The sequence below is a fragment of the Sebastes umbrosus genome, chromosome 12 (genome assembly GCF_015220745.1).
Source record: "Sebastes umbrosus isolate fSebUmb1 chromosome 12, fSebUmb1.pri, whole genome shotgun sequence".
Classification (NCBI taxonomy): domain Eukaryota; kingdom Metazoa; phylum Chordata; class Actinopteri; order Perciformes; family Sebastidae; genus Sebastes; species Sebastes umbrosus.
Window position 1 is genome coordinate 25,959,344 of NC_051280.1, and position 22,303 is coordinate 25,981,646.

The 22,303-nt window shown below is 41.1% G+C and overlaps 2 protein-coding genes and 1 pseudogene across 2 annotated transcripts; 2 read left to right on the top strand and 1 right to left on the bottom strand.

The window, feature by feature from the left end:
• The first annotated feature begins 1,960 nt into the window (after nt 1-1,960).
• LOC119498033 lies at nt 1,961-10,298 on the top strand (annotated as a pseudogene).
• Nucleotides 10,299-12,152: 1,854 nt separating this feature from the next.
• On the bottom strand, nt 12,153-17,742 carry LOC119498923 (ras-related protein Rab-18-B-like). Its single transcript, XM_037788041.1, has 7 exons — nt 17,523-17,742; nt 17,022-17,077; nt 16,868-16,929; nt 15,836-15,908; nt 15,234-15,352; nt 14,379-14,445; nt 12,153-13,691 (listed from the first exon to the last, which is right to left on the bottom strand). Exons 1-7 carry the CDS (start codon nt 17,588-17,590, stop codon nt 13,519-13,521), a joined length of 618 nt encoding a protein of 205 aa, XP_037643969.1. The 5' UTR covers nt 17,591-17,742; the 3' UTR covers nt 12,153-13,518.
• A 1,325-nt stretch (nt 17,743-19,067) lies between these two features.
• Nucleotides 19,068-21,927, top strand: LOC119498875 (patched domain-containing protein 3). Its single transcript, XM_037787977.1, has 4 exons — nt 19,068-19,787; nt 19,871-19,992; nt 20,072-20,217; nt 20,376-21,927. Exons 1-4 carry the CDS (start codon nt 19,068-19,070, stop codon nt 21,884-21,886), a joined length of 2,499 nt encoding a protein of 832 aa, XP_037643905.1. The 3' UTR covers nt 21,887-21,927.
• Nucleotides 21,928-22,303: the final 376 nt, after the last annotated feature.

Genomic DNA, 22,303 nt, shown 5'->3' on the forward strand with positions numbered 1-22,303 from the left:
GTGTTAGGCAAGTAGTGTACAGTAGGTTTATCAGTGCTTGCTAATCAGCCAGTTCTCATTCCCAGGGCGTAAGATACCGGCGCTTTGTCATGCTCCTCGGCGTGTAGCCTACCAATGCACAAAGCATCCTTTAGTGCCAGTATGAGACGCACTGAGCTTTATAAACTACATTGTAAACCCATCAAACGCTCAGAAAAAGAGCTTGGCAATGTAGTCTAAAGACTGAAAAGACAGGCGGAAGGGGAAGTGGATGGGTCCAACAAACAAAGGGCTTTTATCCTGGAGACCGCTGTTTGTGTCCAGTTCGTTAAGTTTCACTTTCATTTTACAGTCAGCTGTTCGTTCGTGTCCCATGTTCACAATGTTAAGTCACTTTACAAACTTAGTAATTTTAACCCCAACTATGATGTTTTTCTTCCATAAACTAAGTGGTTTTGTTGCCTAAACCTAAGAAAGTGTTTTTGTTTGAATTCATAAGACGCCAAGGGGTCTGACAAAGCCTAAGTATGTGACGAGTTGGGATGAGAATGTGTTGAACTAATGCAAGATCTAAATTTGGCCAAAACTACTTCTTCAGGATATTTGAGAATACAGTCAATTCCTCCAACACACTCTTGATAGATGTTTGGCCCTTCAGATAGGCCTGGAGTTTGTGAACCTGCACACACACCAACACATTCACACACATTCACTCACACGAGTGCCAAACTACCCAAACAAGAAGAGATATATGTCCTTCCACGGTGTTTTTTACAGGTCTCCTGGCTGCTGAACGTAGGTGTGTTCCCAGCTAATATCAACAGTTGAGCCGGTGAACACATCACAGAGGGACGGGAGTAAATGGTGTGTGATAGCATGTAGCATTCTCCGACCTCTGCTGAGGAATGTGAGCGAGGAATTTACTGCACCTAACGGGGATGCTTCTGGCCCATGTGTTTTTCAGCTTTGAAACCATTTGAAACTCAACCTGCCCCACCGATACTGCTGAATTATGAACAGTAATGGGAGTCATGGAGCCCTTTAATATGTTTAACGGTCGAACAAATGCTGCTCGGATTTTAGCCATAACCTTCAAAAGTTTCAGCCGTAAACACATTTTTTTATCACATATGTTTGCATAAAGATGATCAAAATGACATGGCAAAGTCATTACTGTATATCCAAACAGTCTTACATAAGAGTGTTTGGATATCAAGAGGAAAAACATACGTGGATGACAGCTCAAGTGGAACCGCGGAGTCTTTGAATGCTGGGCCCGGTGCCAGCATGTTGTCATGTAGTTACACTAATGACAGCGCTAAGCTTCTGTCGGACCCACTTTTTTATAACTGTTTACAGCCCTTGTTCCAAAAAATGGAGACAAACATTGACAAATAAGAGCATTGTGGTTGGATTAGCCCTGCTCACAGTGAAGACAGCATAAAATATGCACATTTCTGACACTCAAATGCACACGCTGACAAAAAAAAATGTGCAAACACCGTCTGAGGATTATATAGACAAGGGTCAATTTCATTTTCCAGTGTTTGTGTTAACTACAATTTGAGCCAATTTGTACTGAAATCCATTACAGCTCAGCAGGACTCTCTGCCTAACACGAGGCACAGTTTGGTGGTTTTGCTGGTTATTAGCAACCGTGCAATTACACCCATAAATTTCCAGAATCCCCTGGTAAAACATGCACTAATATCTGCTGACACGATTTTTGGTGAAACCGCAAGAGATTCATGCGCCTCATGCAGAAAATATGAGAGCACGTCGGAGTGCTTAGCGCAGGCTGCAGTCACACCGGGCAAAATATCAGTAGTAAATCTAACGACCGCATTTTCTGATATTCATGTGCAATGTTTTTCATATCCTGGAGTTCTACTGAGGTCCAAGCTTTTCCCTCACTGAGCTCTGCAGAGATGTGATTGGACGACTGGAGAGCCAATGGGCGGCCGAGCAGCAGGTTATTTGAACTCTCCTCACTCAGCTCAACTAAACCAGACAACATCCTCAGACTTTTCAAACATTTTCCCTCATAAGAGTCTGTCATCATCTGTCTGCTCAGTCACCGTGGGCACAGGAAGAAGAGGAAGGAACACTTTTTTTTCAACCTTTTTCTACAACCAAGAGTATCCAGGATGGGAACCCGCTGCTTCTATTCACATCTGGAAGTCTACTGATGCACCTGTTGATCGAGGGAAAACTCTCTGTTTAACAATGAATGAAGTCGCTGAGATGAAGTCTGACTCCCTGCTTCACTTTGAGGACTTGAGAGCGGAGGAGAGGAGCAGACTGAGCTGTGTAGACTTACCTCAGAGCAGTTTAACAGACGGGCAGAGCACAGACCTGCTGCGATGCCAGGACGCCGCTGACGACAGCTCTCCTATCAAGTACAGAAGATATGGGTACGCCCTTTTGGAAATATTGTTTTGAAGAGTTAAACATATTTGTATTATATTTATGTCTTAAAATGCAATATTTAAGATAATTCTCTTACCTAACATGTCATGCTTTTTGTTCTGCCTTTATGCATAGTTGAATAGTTCTTTGCAGTTCTTTAGATATGGAAGTTACAGACAGAAATAAGTTGGCATTGAGTTGTTTCATGTATTTAAAGGTCTTATTTATAACATTTTTATAACATTTTAGCTTTTAGAAAGGTACCAAATAAAAGTATGGCTTTTACTAAAAAAATTATCATGATTGTGAATTAATCATTTAAAAAATGTTGCCGTGTCCAAAATGAATGTTTTGTTTATCTGTGTGGAAGATATCTGACGTTTGGTTCCCGCTTCTAACAAGGTGTGACATCTAGTGGCTGAATGTTATCAAAGTTATCAATAGCACCTTTAAATGTCGTAGTTTCAAAAGAGGGGATTGTAGCTGGTCTTCGTGAATCCATGAGACAACTTGTGATTCCTCCAGGTCTCGTCTGGGTGGGGTTAAAGTTCGCCACAAGAGACAAGTGCTGCAGGACATGGCCCGACCGCTGAAGCATTGGCTGTACAAACACCGGGACAACCCTTATCCCACCAAGACGGAGAAGGTGCTGCTGGCTCTGGGCTCACACATGACGCTAGTGCAGGTGAGAGACGAGCTCGTGGTGCAGGAAATGAAGGAGAAGTGACTTCGGAGGATGTGTTGATATTGAGTTTTGTGGGTTTAAAATGAAGCCATTGCTGTTCTAAAACAAGGTGCATCTGTGCAGGTTTCGAACTGGTTTGCGAACGCCCGTCGGAGGCTGAAGAACACAGTGAGACAGCCAGACCTGAGCTGGGCCCTGAGGATCAAACTGTACAATAAATACATCCAGGGGAACGCTGAGAGACTGAGCGTGTGCAGCGATGACACCGACTCAGATGGTACGGGCTACAGTATCATTTTTAGCATATTAAAGTTTATAACTCTTCCTTTTTATAGATGGAATTATGACGAAAAAAGACTGGGTTTAGATCTAAAACTTTCCCCACTGAAACATCTTATATATTCATATGATCCATTTGAATCAGCATGAAATAAGACACAGTTTTGTTTCCTTTGCCGCAGATGAAGAGTGCCCTTTACAAACTCCTATCGGCCAATCAGACTTTGGCAGGTCCCACAAGAGCGCGCTCGAGAAGCAGGGCGGCGTCCTCGCCATGGCGGACTCCGCCAACAGCGACGACAGCGCATCGCCTCCGTCCAAGTACAAGAGCAGTTTGCTGAATCGGTATCTGAACGACACCCTGCGGCACATGATGGCGGCGGAGGCCGACGGCGTCGCCTCGGTCCGCAAAAGGAGGAGTCATTCTGAGTCGTTCAGCTCCAACGAGTGCGATCGGGACGTCGTCTCTCCAGCGTCGTCCTACGAAACGGAGGCCAACTTTGTCTACCACATGGGTGAGTTTTCTTGAGAGGAAAATTGCACTTTAACACAAAATCTGCTCTGAATATGATTAAATAGAATCAGGGAAAACACGTAATAATACAACGTAAAATTGGAGGAAAAGAGATGATAGCACCCCCTGTCCATAGAAATCATTAAAGCATCTCGCTTGTTAATTGAAGATTTATGTTGAATGTGAGGTAAACTGACATTTTAACTACCCTGCTCCCCCTCCGTTCATTTTTAACACACCACAGTGTACAGTAAAATAAGAACAGACCGAACAGAAACTTCCACATGGCTCCTCCGAGCTCCCTGACATTAATAAATCTCTGGCAACCCACTGAAAGTCAGAAGCTCTGCGCAGATTCAATTATAAAGTTTACAGCGAATATGGGAGGGAGTTTGACACCTGGGTGCCCTTTCAGACCTTTAGGGAGCCCAGCACACTGACAACCCTCAAATCTGCTAAAGGTACCGGAGCCAAAGCCTTTACAAACATTACTAATAAAGACTCATGCAGACGCTGAAATCCCTCATTTTAAAAATTGGACGGAGTTCACGCTGGCTGCCGCTGCACACCGCAAATATCATTTCCATATACTAGAATGTGCCATTTGTTCCGCTTCAGCTTCTTGCCATGGTGGAAATGTCCAGTCCAGTCTCAAGGACAATTACAGAACGTCTGAGACTTTATTCTTCCCAGGGTGAGAAGTAGGAACCTCGGCCAAATGTAGAAATGGAGCAGTCTGTCAGTAAAAGCGCTGAGGACGTCTAGTAGAGCGACTGTCAGAGCTGCCACTCATCTGTGAGACAACGCAGAGCGAGATCACTAATGTCCACTTGGCTTTTCCCATCGCAGTTTGCTTCTCTGACTCATGTATGCTTTGGCAGGCGGTGTCTCCCAAGTGTTGCTTTCCTACTCAAAATCAATCTAAATGTACATTACATTATAAGAGTTGTGAAAAGATTTTTGAAACCAATTCTACTCTTTTTTTTAGAATATCTCATCACTCTAAAAATTAAAAAAGGCATATTTTAAGTTCCTTTTTTATTATTTTAGAACCATTTCCAGGCAAACATTAAATCCTGGTCCCGGTCTAAAGACGGATATTTAATAGATATTTTTATAGTCTGTGACAAGGCTTAATCTGTATCCTGGAAACTCACTTTAACCTTGAATTGGCCTACAGAACGGTAACTTGAATAATTAGGATAATTCATCATTTTAACAGGCTTGTACTGTGTTATTTAATGTAACAGTGATCCGGTGAAATGATTGTATAAAGTGTATGTCTTGCTTAAACTATTAAACAAATGTAGTATAATGTGACAAACATTTTAATTAGTGTTTACATGGATTAAACAATGTTAATACAAGAATTCTCACTTACCTTAAGTCATTTTAGGGAATAGTTTGTCACTCTGGGAAATTAATTTATTCGCTTTCTTGCCGAGAGTTAGACCGATGCCACGCTCATGTCCGTACGTTAAATATGAGCTTAGCTAAGCATAAAGAGAGGAAGCAAAAAAAAATTAAAAAAAATTGAAGTGTAAAAAACATAAGTTGTAGTTTTACGGGGGTTAGCGAAGGTGCTATTTCTTAGCCGGGCACAGTTTCTTCCTTCTGATTATTTACAGATTGAACAATAGAGATATAACATGTTAATTGTTAATAATAATGTGTGATTAATATTGTGTGTTTTATATCTTTTTTATGATGTCCTTGTTTTATGATCTTTTTATCTATGTAAAGTGTCTTTGAGTTTTTAAAAAAGCGCTATATAAATAAAATGTATTATTATTATTATTATTATTATTATTATTATTATTATTATTAATAATTATTGAGCTTTAGAGGTTTCTTGACTGATAAGTTTTTTTAACCTTCGTACAGAGCTAGGCTAACTGTTTCCCCTGTTTTTAGTCTTTATGCTAAGCTAAGCTAACGGTCTGCTGGCTGCAGCTTCATATTTAGCATGCAGACATGAGTGGTATCAATCTTCTCGTCTAGCTCAGGGCAAGAAAGTGAATTTAAGCTTATTTCCAAAAATATGACATTATTCCTTCAAACATGTTATAGCTCTCTTACTTCAAATCAATATGTCTTTCGGAGTATTTGGCGGAGTTTCTTAATGTCATCTATGTGCAGCAGCGCTGTTGAAATGTTTGTGTAAACTTTTAATGCATCCCTGCTGGTCATATTAAGGGTGTTTGTGACCCAGTATACGGCTCCTCTGTGGAGGTGAAGTGGAAAGTCAAGCTGCCAGATTCATTACAGGCACTAACACCATTAACACGTTTGTACTCCACCCGGGAGACGGCTAAAAGTAACCCATCAAACGATGGGAGAATAAGTGATGCCACCACACGGTGTCTTACAAGAACACTTATCAGTTTGGATATCACAGGCAGTAAAAGCCTGTTAGGCTACCGTACGGCAATGTGAGGATGTTTACACCATATAATATGGTACTCGCATCAACTTCACTATTTCCCCTTAACAAGGCTGGAGAGCCATAAATGTGACCAGAATTGTGTTTTATTGGACGCAGAGCGGCGAAAGACATATCTGGACAAACGCCTTGCTGCGTTTTCCACCCATTTTGTTTCAAATAAAAACATGCATGCTGAGAAGGGAGTCTCTTGTTCTGCGAATACATATCCGCAAAGAGGAAATAAAGTGTTACAATATTTTCTCAGTACACAGTTGTTTTCCAGCGTGGATCCCAATGACACACCTGTGAGACGACTGAGGGGATTTAAACAGACATTGTGAGAGCAGTGGGCGCACTCAAATACTTAGATCAGCTCGTGTAGACAATATTTCATTGTGAGTGGTTTACATGAGACAGGATTTATGGCAGTAAAGCTAAATCCCGTAATAGGCCATACAGAGAATTGAAAGTTTCATGCAAATAAAATACATTTATTCATTTTCTAGCCAAGTTAGATGAGAAGATTGATACCTCCCTCAATCTGTCCATTAAATGTGTAGCTGGAGGCAGGAGGCGGTTAGCGTAGCTTAGCACAAAGAGTGGAAGCAGGTGGAAACAGCTAGCATGGCTCTGTCCGAAGGTTCAAATACTTTACGGTGGTTATGTGCCAGACTGTTTTTGACTGTTTTATGACCGTAAACCCGCAACGTGTTGAGGAAATGAAAATTTTGTTTTGTTTTTTTTAATCAGAGAAAGCCGTTTCGCTTCCAGTCTTTACGCTCATCTAAGCGAACCAGCTGCTCGCTGTAGCTTCATATTTTAGCATACAAACATGAGAGTGGTATCAATCATCTCGTCTAACTCTTGGCAACAAAGTAAATAGGTGTATTTTCAAAAATATAATTATTCATTATCTGTAAATAAATAGGGTTAGATGTAAGCTCTAATATGAAATTATAACTATAGGCTTCTGCAGCACAATGTAGGCTAATATATATATATATATATAAAAGCAGTGAGCAGCTTCATTACCCTTGTAAAATTTAGTCGTAACTGATCCCTGCTGTAAATTTGAGACTCACCAGAGGTAAAACAATGTTTTTTCTTGGTAATAAATACAACAGAGGTACTGAAGTACTTTCTTGGCAAAGCACGTTATGGCTAAAGAGAGAAAAGCTCAGGGACGTTCAGTAGCAAAAAAAAAATATAAAACAGTAAAATGATTTACTATCAGCAAGTAGTTGCTCTTGGCTCCGGCCTGGCTAAAGAAATCAGAGACGGACGGGGATGTTTCGGGCTGTTAGCATTGAAAGACTGTGTTTCACAGTGGGCCTCTAATTTCCCTGTCTATTGCTCTCTGAAGAAAAATCGCCTTTGACCAGCTTCTATCTGCTCCAATGAAACGAGGCCATATTCCAAATCTGAAATGGAAAATCAAGTTGTACGTATAATGCACAGGCCTCAAATAGAGATTGTGCTAGCAATATGATATTTCTCCAAAGTCCTATCTATCTCCTGCTTCTGAAATGGCCAGATATACTGTAGTTTAATTTCAGGGACTCTTCCCTCTTCCACGGATGTAGCGAGGCTCTCAGCTATTGATTCATAAGACACTCCTCTACAATTTAATCAAGTGCTCAGGCATTGATCAAAAAAAGATGGAGATGTGCAGGGACAGCTTTTGGGAAAGGAATAACACAGTGAACCAACTTTACAGGTGCTAGCTGAGCTTTGGAAGCCTGAAAACACACAGTCAGTCCTCATGACACACTGCAGATATCAGATTTTTTTTTTCCTACCACCTCAAAAGCTCAAGAGAAACACTGCATTGAATTTATTTTGGCCAGAGTAGCTGAGCATAGACAGACTGGTGCACTTGACTGAGTCAAACCCTTCTGGCAAAACACATCCAGGACATACTGGAGTGGACGGGTAGTAACTGTATACACAAAGATATTCAGAGATGCACACACTTGCATTTGGGAGCACCTTCGCATGAATGCTGCACCCGATTCGACTGTTTTCAGGCCATGAAATAGGCGTTACCAGTCGCTATAAGCACCATAGATGTGAGTCATTAGGGGCCTACTATGCCTACTACGTTGTAAATGTGAATGTGAAACTTAAAAGCAACATGTTCTAACATGTAAAACTGAATGAAACGTCACGTTTTGAAAACAAACAAATGGCTTTTATAGGTTTAGGCAATAAAGTGGCAACTTCTTTAGGTTTAGGCAAAAAACAACAACAAAAGTTTAGGGGAAAACATTGTGTTTTGGGTTAAAATAACTACAAACACAAAGACAAACAAAACAACAACTTATTTAGGTTTAGGCAAAAAAATATATAGGTTTAGGCAAAAAAAAACATTTAGGTTTGGACAACAAAACTACAACTTCTTTAGGTTTAGATAATGAAACTACAACTTCTTTAGGTTTAGATAATAAAACTATAACTTATTTAGGTTTAGATAATAAAACTATAACTCATTTAGGTTTGGACAACAAAACTACAACTCCTTTAGGTTTAGGCAACAAAACTACAACTTCTTTAAGTTTAGGTAAAAAACAAGCACTATACTATACTACTATATATATATATATATATATATATATATTTATACTACAGCACCTGACTTCTGCTTTTAGTCCTGTCATAATAACTACGGTCGCTAAAGGTTGCTGTCGTGTTCTTTTATACCTTCTTTCGGTGATCTATCATGTGAATAGATGATAAACCCTACTAGGGGGTGTAGTAGGCCCCTTCTGACACACATCTATGGGGCTTATAGCAACTGATAACGCCCTATTTAATAGCCTGAAAACAGTCTAATCGGCTGAACAAACACACACACTAGATCACCCATGAATACACACATATGCTGCAAATTAAAAACTCTCATGCATTAATACTACGTATCACTAACATACGGTCATGAAGCCTAATCCAACATTGATTGTCCTGCGAATGTTTGCAATTTCACTGCTATCAAGTAAAACTGATTCATGGCACATTTAGGTGAGTGTTTTTCTTCTCTCTTGCAGACGCAATGGACTATGCTTCAACTAAATGTGACAGGTAAGTGTAATCATTCGTCGCTCAATCTGCAATCGAATCAGCTGTTTGCACTTTTCAACATTCATCAGCTTGAAAAGCGATACTATTTCATAATCCCTCTTGGAAATTGCTCTTGAAACTGAACCACCGCCTCTAATTCATCCACAGTATTCTGGCTTTGTATCAAAAGGAGAAGCAAATTCTGCTTTGGATTTCTCAAATTGGTCTTTGCCTGATTTTGGGTGTAGAGGTGAGATGGTGTTTACTTCATATTCAGATGTGGGTTTTTTTTCATATATTCACAGGGAGCAGCAGGAGGGCCGAGGCCAGCAGAGACGAGGCGGTCAGGGCTGGAGGGAGATCCACGCCGCCGTGGCTCTGACCAACTTGGCCCAGGGGCAGAGCTGCACAGCAGACCAGAGCGGCGTGACAGCGCCCAGAGCTGGCACGGGTCAGAGCTGCACCCGAGAGCCTTTCTCGGTTACGAGGACCACTATCATAGACAGGATGTGTGTCACGGGACCCACCGGCGCTCTGAGGCAGAGCTGCACCGCGGGGCCCACTCTCACCAGCCGCATCATCCAGAAGTCCTCTCACATCTCTGAGGTCCAGACTGTTAACGTGGCCCTGGCGAACAGCGTGTAGGCATTTCATTTGAGCATCTGGTCTATCGTTCCATATAGGAATACCAGATGTTTAAGTGCCTTGCAGTATCTGTAAAGCCTCTGTTATTTTGTAATGCTGATAAACTTTGACATTTTCAATCATTTTTACATTGTAAAATGGAAAAACTAACCTAATGCAGTTGAATACTTTCTACTGTTTTTGCCATGTTTCTAATGTCTTCCTATTGCCGTCTGTTGCAGTAAGTTATATTAACTTCCATGAGACTGGATTATCATCCAACGCTAGAGTTTTGACAGCAGCTATTTGAATAAACCCAATGTGAAATCTTTTGACCAGTCCTTTGCTTTAAATCACTGCTTTGCAGTGGCTGAAGCTGCATACTTCTGTTTCACTAAACTGTATTTAGTGGTAGTTTTCATGTGTGCAATTGTGGGTCTCGCAGTTTCATTATATACTTTCAAATTGCTTTTTAAAAAGGTTGTAATATGGGAAGACCGGTGGCATAGCGGACTGAGCAAGGAGACAGTTCTTCAAGGGGAGCGCTGTGGTTAAAGTTCTTCTGATGAGCATCGATCCAGCTGAAGAAGGATTCACAGTGATAGTTGCACAGTTTTTATATTTGTCGCAATACATGTCAGTAAATCAGCTTTTTCAGCCCACAACTTTAGTGTTTTGGTTCACTCTCACGGCTCTCATAGCGTCGATTTCGGTCACAACAGGCAGCTAACTGTTTTCAGAGAAAAAGCACTAAAAAACGACTGTAGGCTAACTTTTTAGCACTAAATGGCGAACGGCTAGTTAGCAACTGGCTAGGAAACAAGAGCATTTAGAAGCTAAAGAAGCCAGTTAGCTTGGAGGAGACCAAAAACAGAGCTAAAAGGACGTCCGTTGGGTCACCAAATGCAACTCCAAATTAATGCTAGTGCTCCATGTTGGCTGTATGTGTAAATAAGGTACTGCTAGCTAGCTTCTCATACTAAATTAAAAAGTGATGCTGTGTTTACAGCTCGTTTCCGCTGTGGCCTAAAAGTCAGTTAAATGTACAGTGTGTAGATTTGGCGGCATCTAGCGGTGTGGTTGCAGATTGCAACCAACTGAGTTCCCCTCCGCTCACTCCTCTCTTTCCAAGACTGCGGTAATGTGAGCCGCCAACTGCAAAGCGGCGGTAACGCCGTTCGCCTCGCTCAGAGGCCATCATTACCATAATAACACACTGAGGAGGAGGAACGGTTTTGCACTCTGCGGCCCACATCGCCGCAGTTTCACAAGTGTGTCGGAGAACTACGGTGGCCTTCAGGTAACATAAAGATGTGAAAGGCTCTCTCTAGAGCCAGTGTTTGGTTTGTCTGTTCTGGGCTACTGTAGAAACATGGCGGAGCAACATGGCGGACTCCGTGAAGAGGACCCGCTCCCTATGTAGATATGAAGGGCTCATTATAAGTTAAAGAAAACATAACAATTCTTAGTTTCAGGTGATTATACACTAATGAAAACATAGTTATGAATATATTATATTCCATTTTTGCTAATAGATCCCCCAAAAGTGTGCAGCAACACGCTGTTCCTTTAATGCAGGTTCAAGCTTTTGGAAGAGTTCCTGATGAAATTGTGAATTGTATTGTAATAAAATAATAAGATAAGTTGCTCATAAGTACAATGTGATGTCTGTCTATGGAAAAAAAATCAGTATTTTCTTGAAAAGCAAACATGTTTATGCTGAGAGACACAACTGTCATCTGTTTTTGATGTTAAAACATAACATCAAATGCTAAATGAGATCTCAGGAGTTTTCAACTGCCAAAAACGTATGTTATTGGAAATACAGAGAACATAGATAAGCCTCGGGAGAATGTCTGGTAGAGAGACTTGTGGCGAGCGTCCTACATCTGGGGACATCCTGACACCACACATAAGCTTGGAATCACTCTCAGCCCTCTGGGACTAATCTACAAAACATGATTAACAGGATTTTTCCTCTCCTGCTTTTGGTCCACTTTTTTTTTGACATTTTGTGCAAAGAATGTTTTCAGTCTTGCGTGTACGACAGGCTAGTCATCAACAAAGTATTGTGGAAAGAGCACCTCACTCCTGTTTCCACTGTAAACCTGCTTTTGATTAGACGGACTTCTAGACAACAGAGACGTAACGGCGGCTCTCAAATGGCAATTAAACAATAATTAGTCTTGAGGTTGTCATTTATTTCAGTTTTTGAAACAATACAAACGTTACTGGACCACATCTCTCACATGTCCTTCAATGTTAAGGCAGATAACAATTTATAACATATTGCTGAATATGATTCAAGTAGGCGCACAGCAAACGCAACAGGAAAAAAAGGTACAGGGATAAAAAGGTTTGACGTGATTTTAAACAAGAAAAGAAGAAAGGATTTCAAACAAATAGCGACAATACATCAAATCCATACTATACTGTAGACAGGAAGCTCTTAGGAATGCTCTCACAATATAATAATAATGAGAGAAATGCCTACAATAAGTCAGTGGGACATCTAATGGACCACAGCACCACACGGAAAACTGATAAATAAACAGGGAGAAAACAGGCTTACAGGGTCAAGCTGAGACTAAATGAACAAACTGCTTGTCATTTTGCCAGATCAGATGGGCAAAGCTGTGAACTCAAGTGAGTAAAAGAGCATATTTTATTGTGAGAGCTCTTAATACTGTAAACCTTACACTTGCAGCTGTGAAAGTTATGGTCCAGATTAGACATGTAGAGACGAAGACAGGTTTGGTTGCAGGAAATCCTGAAAGACAAAGACGGCTACTTGTCTTGCATATTTCCATGTAGAAGAGAGGAAAATGGTTCACTTGGAAGCCTCTATATGTTCTGAAGCATAGACTTTGATTGGAAATCACCATCAAAATGAATAATAATTAGATTTGATTTAGTGTTGGTAACCAGGGTCCATTGGGAAATGTCTTATTTGGGAGCATTCACAGTGTCGAGGTGCTTAATGACAGATCACTACACATAACAACAAGCCTCTTCCAAGTGATGTGTGTGACATTTTGTACTTGCAGCTACATAGAAGTTGACATTTACATCTCACAAAGCGTAGGCAGGGAACTTGAGGGGACTTCTGTATTGATTATTTTGGGGTAATATTTGACAAGCTGTCCGCTGTAACCTACAAATTGGTTTGTGTAACAGGCACTGCGCTATTAACCTGATGCCTTAATGCACAACAGGATCACTGCTGCCAATAAGCTAAATTCAAACCAGACATGTGCTCGTGCGACGTACACTTGGCATGTCAATTTAAAACACTATGCTTCCTCAAGGCAAGAGGCTATTTTTGCATGATCCTTTCATTCATGTTTTTAAACAGAAAGTAGTGACAGATGATGGTTGAAAAGGAAGTGTGCAAACTGCAGAATCCTTTTGACCGACAGAACTACGCCAACAATAAACTTTTTCTTTTTTTAAAAAGTACTCATCCGGTTCCACATCCCTCTGTTTCTGGTCCGTAGTCATTCCTATCAGGTTGGTGCTTTTTTTTCTTCTTCCGTCTGTCCGGTTTCAGGGTATGGAACAGTATCCTCCACATGCCCTGCCGCCGCCTTGCTCCTGGTCATCCAGACGGACCCTCTGACCCTGGCTTTCGCTCTCCCAAAGCCCCGGAGTCTGGAGGATCTTCTCCACAAGCTCCTCAAAGGCACACTGGACGCCATCTTTGGTCTTTGCACTGGCCTCTGTACAAAGGAAAGAGGGTTACCAAGATTTATAAGATCAGCCAAGAAAACTGGGAGAGCACTTTCCAAAAGCCTCCCTTTTAAATCCAAAACATCTTTCTCTTTTACAACATAGTAAAGTTATGATAGAGATTTTAAAATATCCCCGTGTTGACAAACATGACATATAAAGTATGACATGGCTTCATTTAAGTAGCCGGAGACATCCAGTGGGATGAAGACATCCTCACAGCGGATTAAATTCCTCGACATCTTCTTGCCCAGCCCTTTTCAAAACCCCTTAATTTAGCCGTTCTAAAATGGAAACTCCACAGAAACGTTAACGTAATTTTCCCAGAGAGGGGCAGATTGGAGATGAGAATCAGGAACACGTGTAGACATGGGATCGGATAAATGAAAGCCCGCTAGATTTTAATCATAATGCAGTTCTTCTGGAGCGGCCGCATCTTTCAGCGCAAGAGACTCCGAAATGCCAAAAGCAGTATAAACAAGGCAACAAACCCAAGCTAAATGCATGACTTACTTAGTGATGTCTTGACTCGTTCCAACTACAAAATTACAGTTCTGACTTTTAAGTACAGTATGGTAGGTTTTAATGGCTGTACAGGAAGTTACATGTTATGGCTCTATTAGTTTAAATGACCATGTCTGACCACGTAGGATTTTTACTCTAACATGGATACTTACCAATAAAAAGCATAGAGTGTTTCCGAGCAAACTTCAGCCCCTCATTTCTGTCCACTTCATGGTCATCCTGAAAAACAAATACAAGTCCTATGTCATTTTCTCTATTTGTTTGATTGAACATAAAGTGAACACGTACACGAACAAGTGAAGCAACATCAATGGCCGGTGAGCACATTTATGAAACACCTTTGAGTATTTCTGGCGTTGTATAATTTTTTGTTTTTAATATCAATAATTTGAGAGGTGAGTAAAAAGCCATGGTTAACATTAAAGGGATAGTTTGGGTGTTTTGAAGTGGGGTTGTGTGAGGCACTTATTCATAGTCAGTGTATTACCTACACATAGATGACCACACGCCCCCAGTTTGGAGAAGCAGACAGGAGTTACCGCACAAAACAAATAAAATATTGGTTTAAGTGTACGCTAAATTTAGAATATTTTCACTGCTTCACCTTAATGTCTGACAGCCCTTTCCGATGGAAAACTGAAGCCTTCATATCCATCTATGCTCTCGCCAAAGCCACCAGACTCCGCTGAAATAAACTGTAATTTTACCTTGCAGAACACCGGGGTCGCTGGTCTACCGTAGTTTGTTTGTGTTATTGTGAGACTTTGATGATCTGACTAACCAAATTCACACAATAACTTAAAGAAAGTAATCGATCGAGGCAGCGGTAGAAACACCCGAACTATCCCTTTAAGGCCAACTTTGAGCCTTTATGCTGCTTATCCTGAACATAAATGACCAGAATCCAAGATCTTTCAAGGAGATGGGCTGACAGGACAGTGACAACTGTAACTGTTTAAACGTGTATTGTACTGTATGTGTCAATCTGGCACAAGCCGCAGACTCACCCGATCGATTTTGTTCCCAACAAGCATCTTCACAATGTCATTGCGTGTTGTGTAGGTTTCCAGCTCATTCAGCCAGTTTTCGAGCTTCGTAAAAGTCTCGCGCTTTGTGACGTCATATACTGTCAAAACCATGCAAACAGAGAAAAGGAGTTAGAGGGAATATTTGATACAAGTATGATAACATCTTTCTTTTAATGGTGCTAAACCGACGGCGTCGTTGCGGAAGTGTAGCGCCCACCCTCCAGTTCCCCCCCAGGTTAACACTCTTAGCTCTGGCAGTACTTTCGCTGTTGTATGGAATGTTTAGCACTGTTAACTACAAGCCGCGGCTCGCTGTCACCATGTTGAGAGCCGTTGAGAGACAATAGAAATGCTCCCAATCCCGTATTTAGCACCTTTAATAGTACAATTTTTAACAAGACACTGCAGTTAGCTGATGGCTGTTGATTTACAGTATTTATCCAAAGTGACTTACAGGCTCATGTGTAAAGAAAGTGTTATGAAAAGCGGAGAGTGGATATGATTCTTTTACAGGAAAGAGAAATGTGTCTCTAGGTGTGGTATTGAACATGTTATGTGGCTTTATAAGCATCACTGTTTACCAAGTATGACTCCCTGTGCACCGCGGTAGTAGCTGGGTGTCAGGGTGCGAAACCTTTCCTGTCCGGCTGTGTCCTGCAAAGAGTAAAGACAATTATCCACAATTCTAATGTTGAAAACAGGGGTGACCACCAGGGAAGTCATTATAAAATAAACACAAAAACAGAACACTGAAAGAGAAGGCAAAATCTAATTTACATGTAGTTATGAGGTTCTATTACCTGTGAAAATATTAGGGCTGTCAATCGATTAAAATATTTATTCAATCACAAATTAATTTTACATTTCTTATCTGTTCAAAATGTACCTTAAAACGAAGATTTGTCAAGTATTTAATACTCTTATCAACATGGGAGTGGACAAATATGCTGTTTTATGCAAATTTATGTAAATATTATTGAAAATCAATTAACAAAACAATGAAAAATATTGCCCAGAAACCCTCACAGGTACTGCATTTAGCATAAAAAAATATGCTCAAATCATAACACGGCAAACTCAAGCCCAACAGGCAACCAAAATTATGTTAAATTTTGGCGAGGAAAAACTGCATGGACACTTTCAAAGAGGTTCCTTGACCTCTGACCTTAAGATATGTGAATGAAAATGCGTTCTATGGGTACCCACGAGTCTCCCCTTTACAGACATGCTCACTTTATGAAAATCACATGCAGTTTGGGTCAAGTCATTGTCAAGTCAGCACACTGACACACTGACAGCTGTTGTTGCCTGTTGGGCTTGAGTTTGCCGTGACATTTCTGTTAAGAAAAACAAATAATATAGTGTGTGAGTTCAGTGTTTAGGGATTTGGTTATGTCCTCACTGTGTATGGTGTGTTTTCATTGGACATTGGGACTTTAGGTCTCATGAAAGGAAGTTTAACCTGTTTTTCCAGTCTTTTTCCAGTGATTCTGGCTGTGCAATGTCACCATCTTGTGGAGAAACCCTGTAGTTCACCATGTTTTTCCTCACAACAAAGACTAAACAATAGAGACTATCCAGGTATGGGCTTAATGACTGACTTAAAGTCTTACCCAGATGGCGAGCTTTGCTTTGTTCCCATCTATTGCGAGAGTCTTTACTTTGAAATCCACACCTGAGAGAAATAAGAGATATAAATCATGATTATGATCAGTAGTTTGCATATTTCTGTGTGTATATTATGTGTGAATGTGTGGAAGTTAAAACCTATTGTGGCTGACTGGTCTGGATCAAAGGTATCTTCTGTGAACCTCAGGAGGAGACTGTTAAGGGAAATAAAGATAACATGTAAATAAGCAGCTCATACAGTATAATGAGCTGAAATAAAGATAATAAGATGCAAATGAGCAGGCAGGGCAAATAGTATAACAGGCTTTAGTGAGTTGACTACAGCCTTCTTCTCTGTCAGTTACAGGAAGATCACAACAACTACACAGTTTTAGTGTTGACAGTTAGCTGAAGATAAACAGCAGCATCTCTTATTAACAAACAAAAACACCAGTAAAAGTTGTACTAACTGCCTATATGACATTGATGTTATTTGTCACCTAACTGTCAACGTTTTAACACTAAGTATTGGCAGAAAAAGGACAACCAGGTAGCTGTAGGAGCAGCTGCTGAGCGATGAGGAATAAACTTACATAACAAGGAGAATGTCAACAGGCTAACAGCTAACAGCTAACAGCTAACTACAAAACACACACAAACCTCGACTTCCCGACTCCACTTTCTCCAATTATCAACAGCTTCAGAGTCGTCAGCACGTCGTCATCCATATTCCTGTAAAGAGCTGGTTTCTCTCGCACTTGGCGACGCTTTTATTGATGATTTTCTACTTGTTTTTCGGGGCAGCAGGCGGCTAACAGCTAGCAGCTAGCAGCTCTCCGGTGAGTGACAGGCTGCTGGATCACGCAACTTCCGCCCTACGTTGGACGTTCGACGCGTGACGTCATGGAGGTTCAAGGGGTTTGAAAATAAAATAAAAAATAAAAAATGAATATGTCCTCAGTATGTTCTTATTGTATTGCTGTAGAATTGGTTTAAAACTTGGTTTTAAAAATATAAAAAAATAAGTGTAGCCATTAACTAATTGGTAAAATGTGACATAAATTGATATTTTTCTGTTTTTAATTTGCTTTTTTATTTATTTATCTTTGTATTAATTCCCTTATTTATTTATTCTTCCCTTTTATGATAAAACAGCTGCTGAACATGTTATGCAATGGCTTTTGGGGGATTTTTGATGTCTGGTTTTCTTTCAGGTTGGATAATGTGAGGATGTAGGTGTGGGTGGCAGCCTGTGGGGTGCTCTCCACAGGTCTGGCGGTCCTAATAAAATAAATAAATACAAATTAATATGTCCTCACTATGTTCTTATTGTATTCTTGTAGAATTGGTTTTAAACTTGGTTTTAAAAATATATTTTTTTAATTATTTATTTATCTATTTTTGCATTTATTTGTAATTGATTTTATATTCATTTTTAAATGTATGTAATTAAGCATTTATTTAATTATTCCTGCACGATTTTTCCTTTGCATTTCACCCCTTATTCATTTCCCCCAACTTTATTTCTGTATTCTTTTCTTTACACATTTCTTTACACATACGGAGCCGGGGATGAAGACTATAAAGTGCAGCAAGCTGGCTTGAATATAGTTGATCCATTCTATGCACTCACTATATTATATTTTATTTTAAACAAAGCCACATATTCTTTTGCTAGTGTTTTCCAGTTTACCCTGAAGCAGAAGTGAATGAGGGCTCAGAGGGAACTAGTCAACCATATAAAAAGATTGTCAATTGACAGGTAGAAAACAAAGATCCACATTATAATACGTCTTTGTTCTATACCTTCGCTACATTTCATCAATTTTCAAGGGCCCAAAAGTGTAATGTTACCTCAACCACGAGAAGGAATCACCTGGGGGCTTCAGCAACTGGAAACCATTGACAGTAAAAGTATTGAAATGGAACCAGTGAGCCGTTCTACACCAACCGTTCTTCAATAGGCTCTTTGACTGAGGCCTTCCTCAAACCTCATCAGTCTCTGTTCATTACAAAGTGGGCCAACCGTGTTATTATGCAAATCTCCTCTCATGAAGGAGCTGAAAAGAGTCTGCAGCACAATAAATACAGCTGGTTGTGAACACTCACAGCTCTCTCTAAAGGAGCAACTCTTTTGTATTCCCCAAAGTAGTTTTTGTACCAAACACAAACCAGAAATTTTAAGGGAGCAATTTTTTTACAGCTATGGCCAGATTCCACACAGATTGCATAGAGAGACCCCTCCGCATCTGGTTTGAGATGATGGGCCATTTTATCGGATCTCATCCCTGGTGGTTCTTGATCACCCCCCTTATTCTCTCGGCAGGTCTGGGGAGCGGATTTTATCTCCTCGAGGACCGAATGTCCAACGATATCAAAGAGCAGTTCACGCCTCTCGATGGACGAGCCAAGCTGGAGAGGAAATACATCCAAGAAACCTTCCCGGGAAATGATTCAACGTTTTCACGTTTAAGACTGAGCACGGATGGGAATTATGCAACTCTCATAGCTATGGGTGACGGAAACATTCTGAGCGTGGAGTCACTCCAGGACATCCTAGACTTGGACTTTAAAGTTAGGAGTATGGTCGTGCAGTTTGACAACCAGTCATTTGAATATGTGGATGTTTGTGTTGAGGCGATGGGATCTTGCACCTCTAATGACATTTTAGATATTATTGAATACAAGGCCAACAATATAGACACAGTCAATTTGACATTTCCGTGGTATTACTCTGATTTTGGGAGTTTTCCTTTATTTTTAAGTCTGGGGAGTGTGAGATTGTGCAAAGGGAGCTCAGTAGTTGAAACTGCTGAAGCCATACAGCTCCATTACTATTTACACGAGGACAACAAAACAAAGACTGACCTTTGGTTGGAGAGCTTCATTAATTTGCTCTCAAATAAATCATCAACTTCCATTCAGGTGAGCAGAACTTTAACACATTCCAGTATTTAAATGATCAGCTTCTTTTGCTTCTGTTAAATGTATCAATAACCTTTCTATAGGTGTCGTACTCCACCTCCATGTCAATGCAGTGGGAATTTAAAAAATCTCCAGCTTCCGTCATCTATTTATTCTCCATCACCTTCTCCATTGCCATCGCATTTTCGATCATATCATGTTGGAGGTTGGTAAATCATCTGCTGAACATGCTATGAGATAGATTTTGGATGTATGGCTGTTTTTGATCTCTGGTTTTCTTTCAGGTTGGATAATGTGAGGACGAAGGTGTGGGTGGCAGCCTGTGGGGTGCTCTCCACAGGTCTGGCGGTCCTGAGTGGATTGGGTGCTCTGTTGTTGTTGGATCAACCTTTTGTCATGACGGTTGCCTCCTGTCCTTTCATGATATTAGGTAGGTACTGTTAAACATACAGGTCCATGAGATCCTATTGTCCAAGGTTGAATCAAAGAGTACTCAAAACAACATTACTTCCTGTTAACCTAAAAAGCACAAAATGTATTGACATTCCAATTTTTAAAAATCTTTCTCCTTTGACTTTCAACCTAAAGGTATTGGACTGGATGACATGTTCATCATGATCTCTTGCTGGCAGAGGACCCGCGTTCTGGACAGTGTCCCCGACCGGCTGGCCGACACCTACAAGGACGCCGCCGTCTCCATCTCCATCACCACCCTGACCGACGCTCTGGCTCTCTTTCTGGGCTACGGCTCGCCCTTTGGCTCGGTCCGGTCCTTCTGCCTGTACGCGGGGGTTTCTATTTGCTTCTGCTACCTGTACAGCATCACTTTCCTGGGGGCTTGTATGGCTTTGAACGGACACAGGGAGGCGGAGAACAAGCACTGGTTCAGTTGCACCAAAATCCCAGAAGACTTACCATCCAGTTCCAAAGCCTTCAGTGTGTGCTGTGTTGGGGGGAGCTACGATCGGATCACTGAGAAGGAGGAAACTGAGCCGATGAGTCGCATTTTTAAGCTGTTCTATGGCCCGTTTCTGACCCACAAACTGACAAAAGCTTGTGTATTTGTAATTTACGCAGGTTATCTTGCTGTTAGTATTTATGGTTGTTTTATCTTACAGGAGGGACTTGACATCCGTAATCTGGCTTTGGACGATTCCTACATCATCGATTACTACAACGATCAAAGGCAGCACTTCTCTGAATACAGCTGTAACGTGATGGTAGCGGTGAAGCAGCCCTTCCCCTACTGGGATGAGGATGAACATCTGGGTTCGTGCATTTCAAATTTTGAGAGTTTGAACTTTGTCAACGGCACTTTTGCTTGGTTTGGTTCCTTTCTACAGTACGCAAATGCGACCAACCTCGATATAAGTTCTCAAGAGGCTTTCCAAACACATCTGCCACATTTCTTGGAGCTCAAGTCGATGTTCAAACAAGACGTCAACTTCACTGCAGACAATAAGATTCAGGCCTCTCGCTTCTTTATTCAGACGCTCAACAACGCGACAACAAAAGACATGATGATTGGACTCAGGAGAACAGCAGAGGAATGTCCGGTAGAGCTACTGGTGTACCACCCTGCTTTCATCTACTTTGACCAGTACACCGTCATCATGGACAACACCTTTCAGACCATCCTGGTGGCTGTGATCGTGATGCTGGTCGTCTCACTCATCCTCATACCCAATCCTCTTTGTTCCATTTGGGTGGCTTTCGCAATTTGTTCAGTCATTGTTGGCGTGACGGGGTTCATGGCGCTGTGGGGTGTAAACCTGGACTCCATCTCCATGATCAACCTGCTCATGTGCATCGGTTTTTCTGTCGACTTCTCAGCGCATATTTCCTACTCTTTTGTCTCCAGCCCCAAAAGGGACGTCAACGAGAAAGCAACGGACGCCTTGGCCCATTTAGGCTATCCGATACTGCAAGGAGCCCTGTCCACTATTTTAGGAGTGGTGGTGCTGTCCATGTCTGGGAGTTACATCTTCAGGACATTCTTCAAGATTGTGTTTCTTGTGATTACGTTTGGGCTGCTCCACGGCTTGGTGTTCATTCCAGTGTTTCTCACTCTGCTTGGGGCCTGTGGGAAGTGGTGTTAAAGTGGGGATGTCCAGTTTGTGAATAAAATGTTGAAGTCAAACTGAAATTTGAATTCTTATTTTTTCTTTTCATTTTTCAAAAGATGATTTTTTGGGCATATTTGTGGAAACTCTGTCTAAGCTTCCAGCCTGTTAGAGAAATGTGTCAAAGTCAATATGTTTCCCCTTACCTTAATCTAACCTCATCGCTAACCGCAACCAGTTATCTCACCTACGCCTAACCCTAACCGAACTAATGCACCATAGGCCTTTCTCACAGCAGACATTTTGACTTGTCATATGGTGCCTTCAAATGAAACATGTGAGCTTGTGTTTACAACATGGGAAGTCGTGTCCACGATATGCTTGGCGTTCAAGTGGTTAAGTTATAAAAACACTGCTGCTAAGCAACGGCAATATTAATGTTAGTTGGCGTCT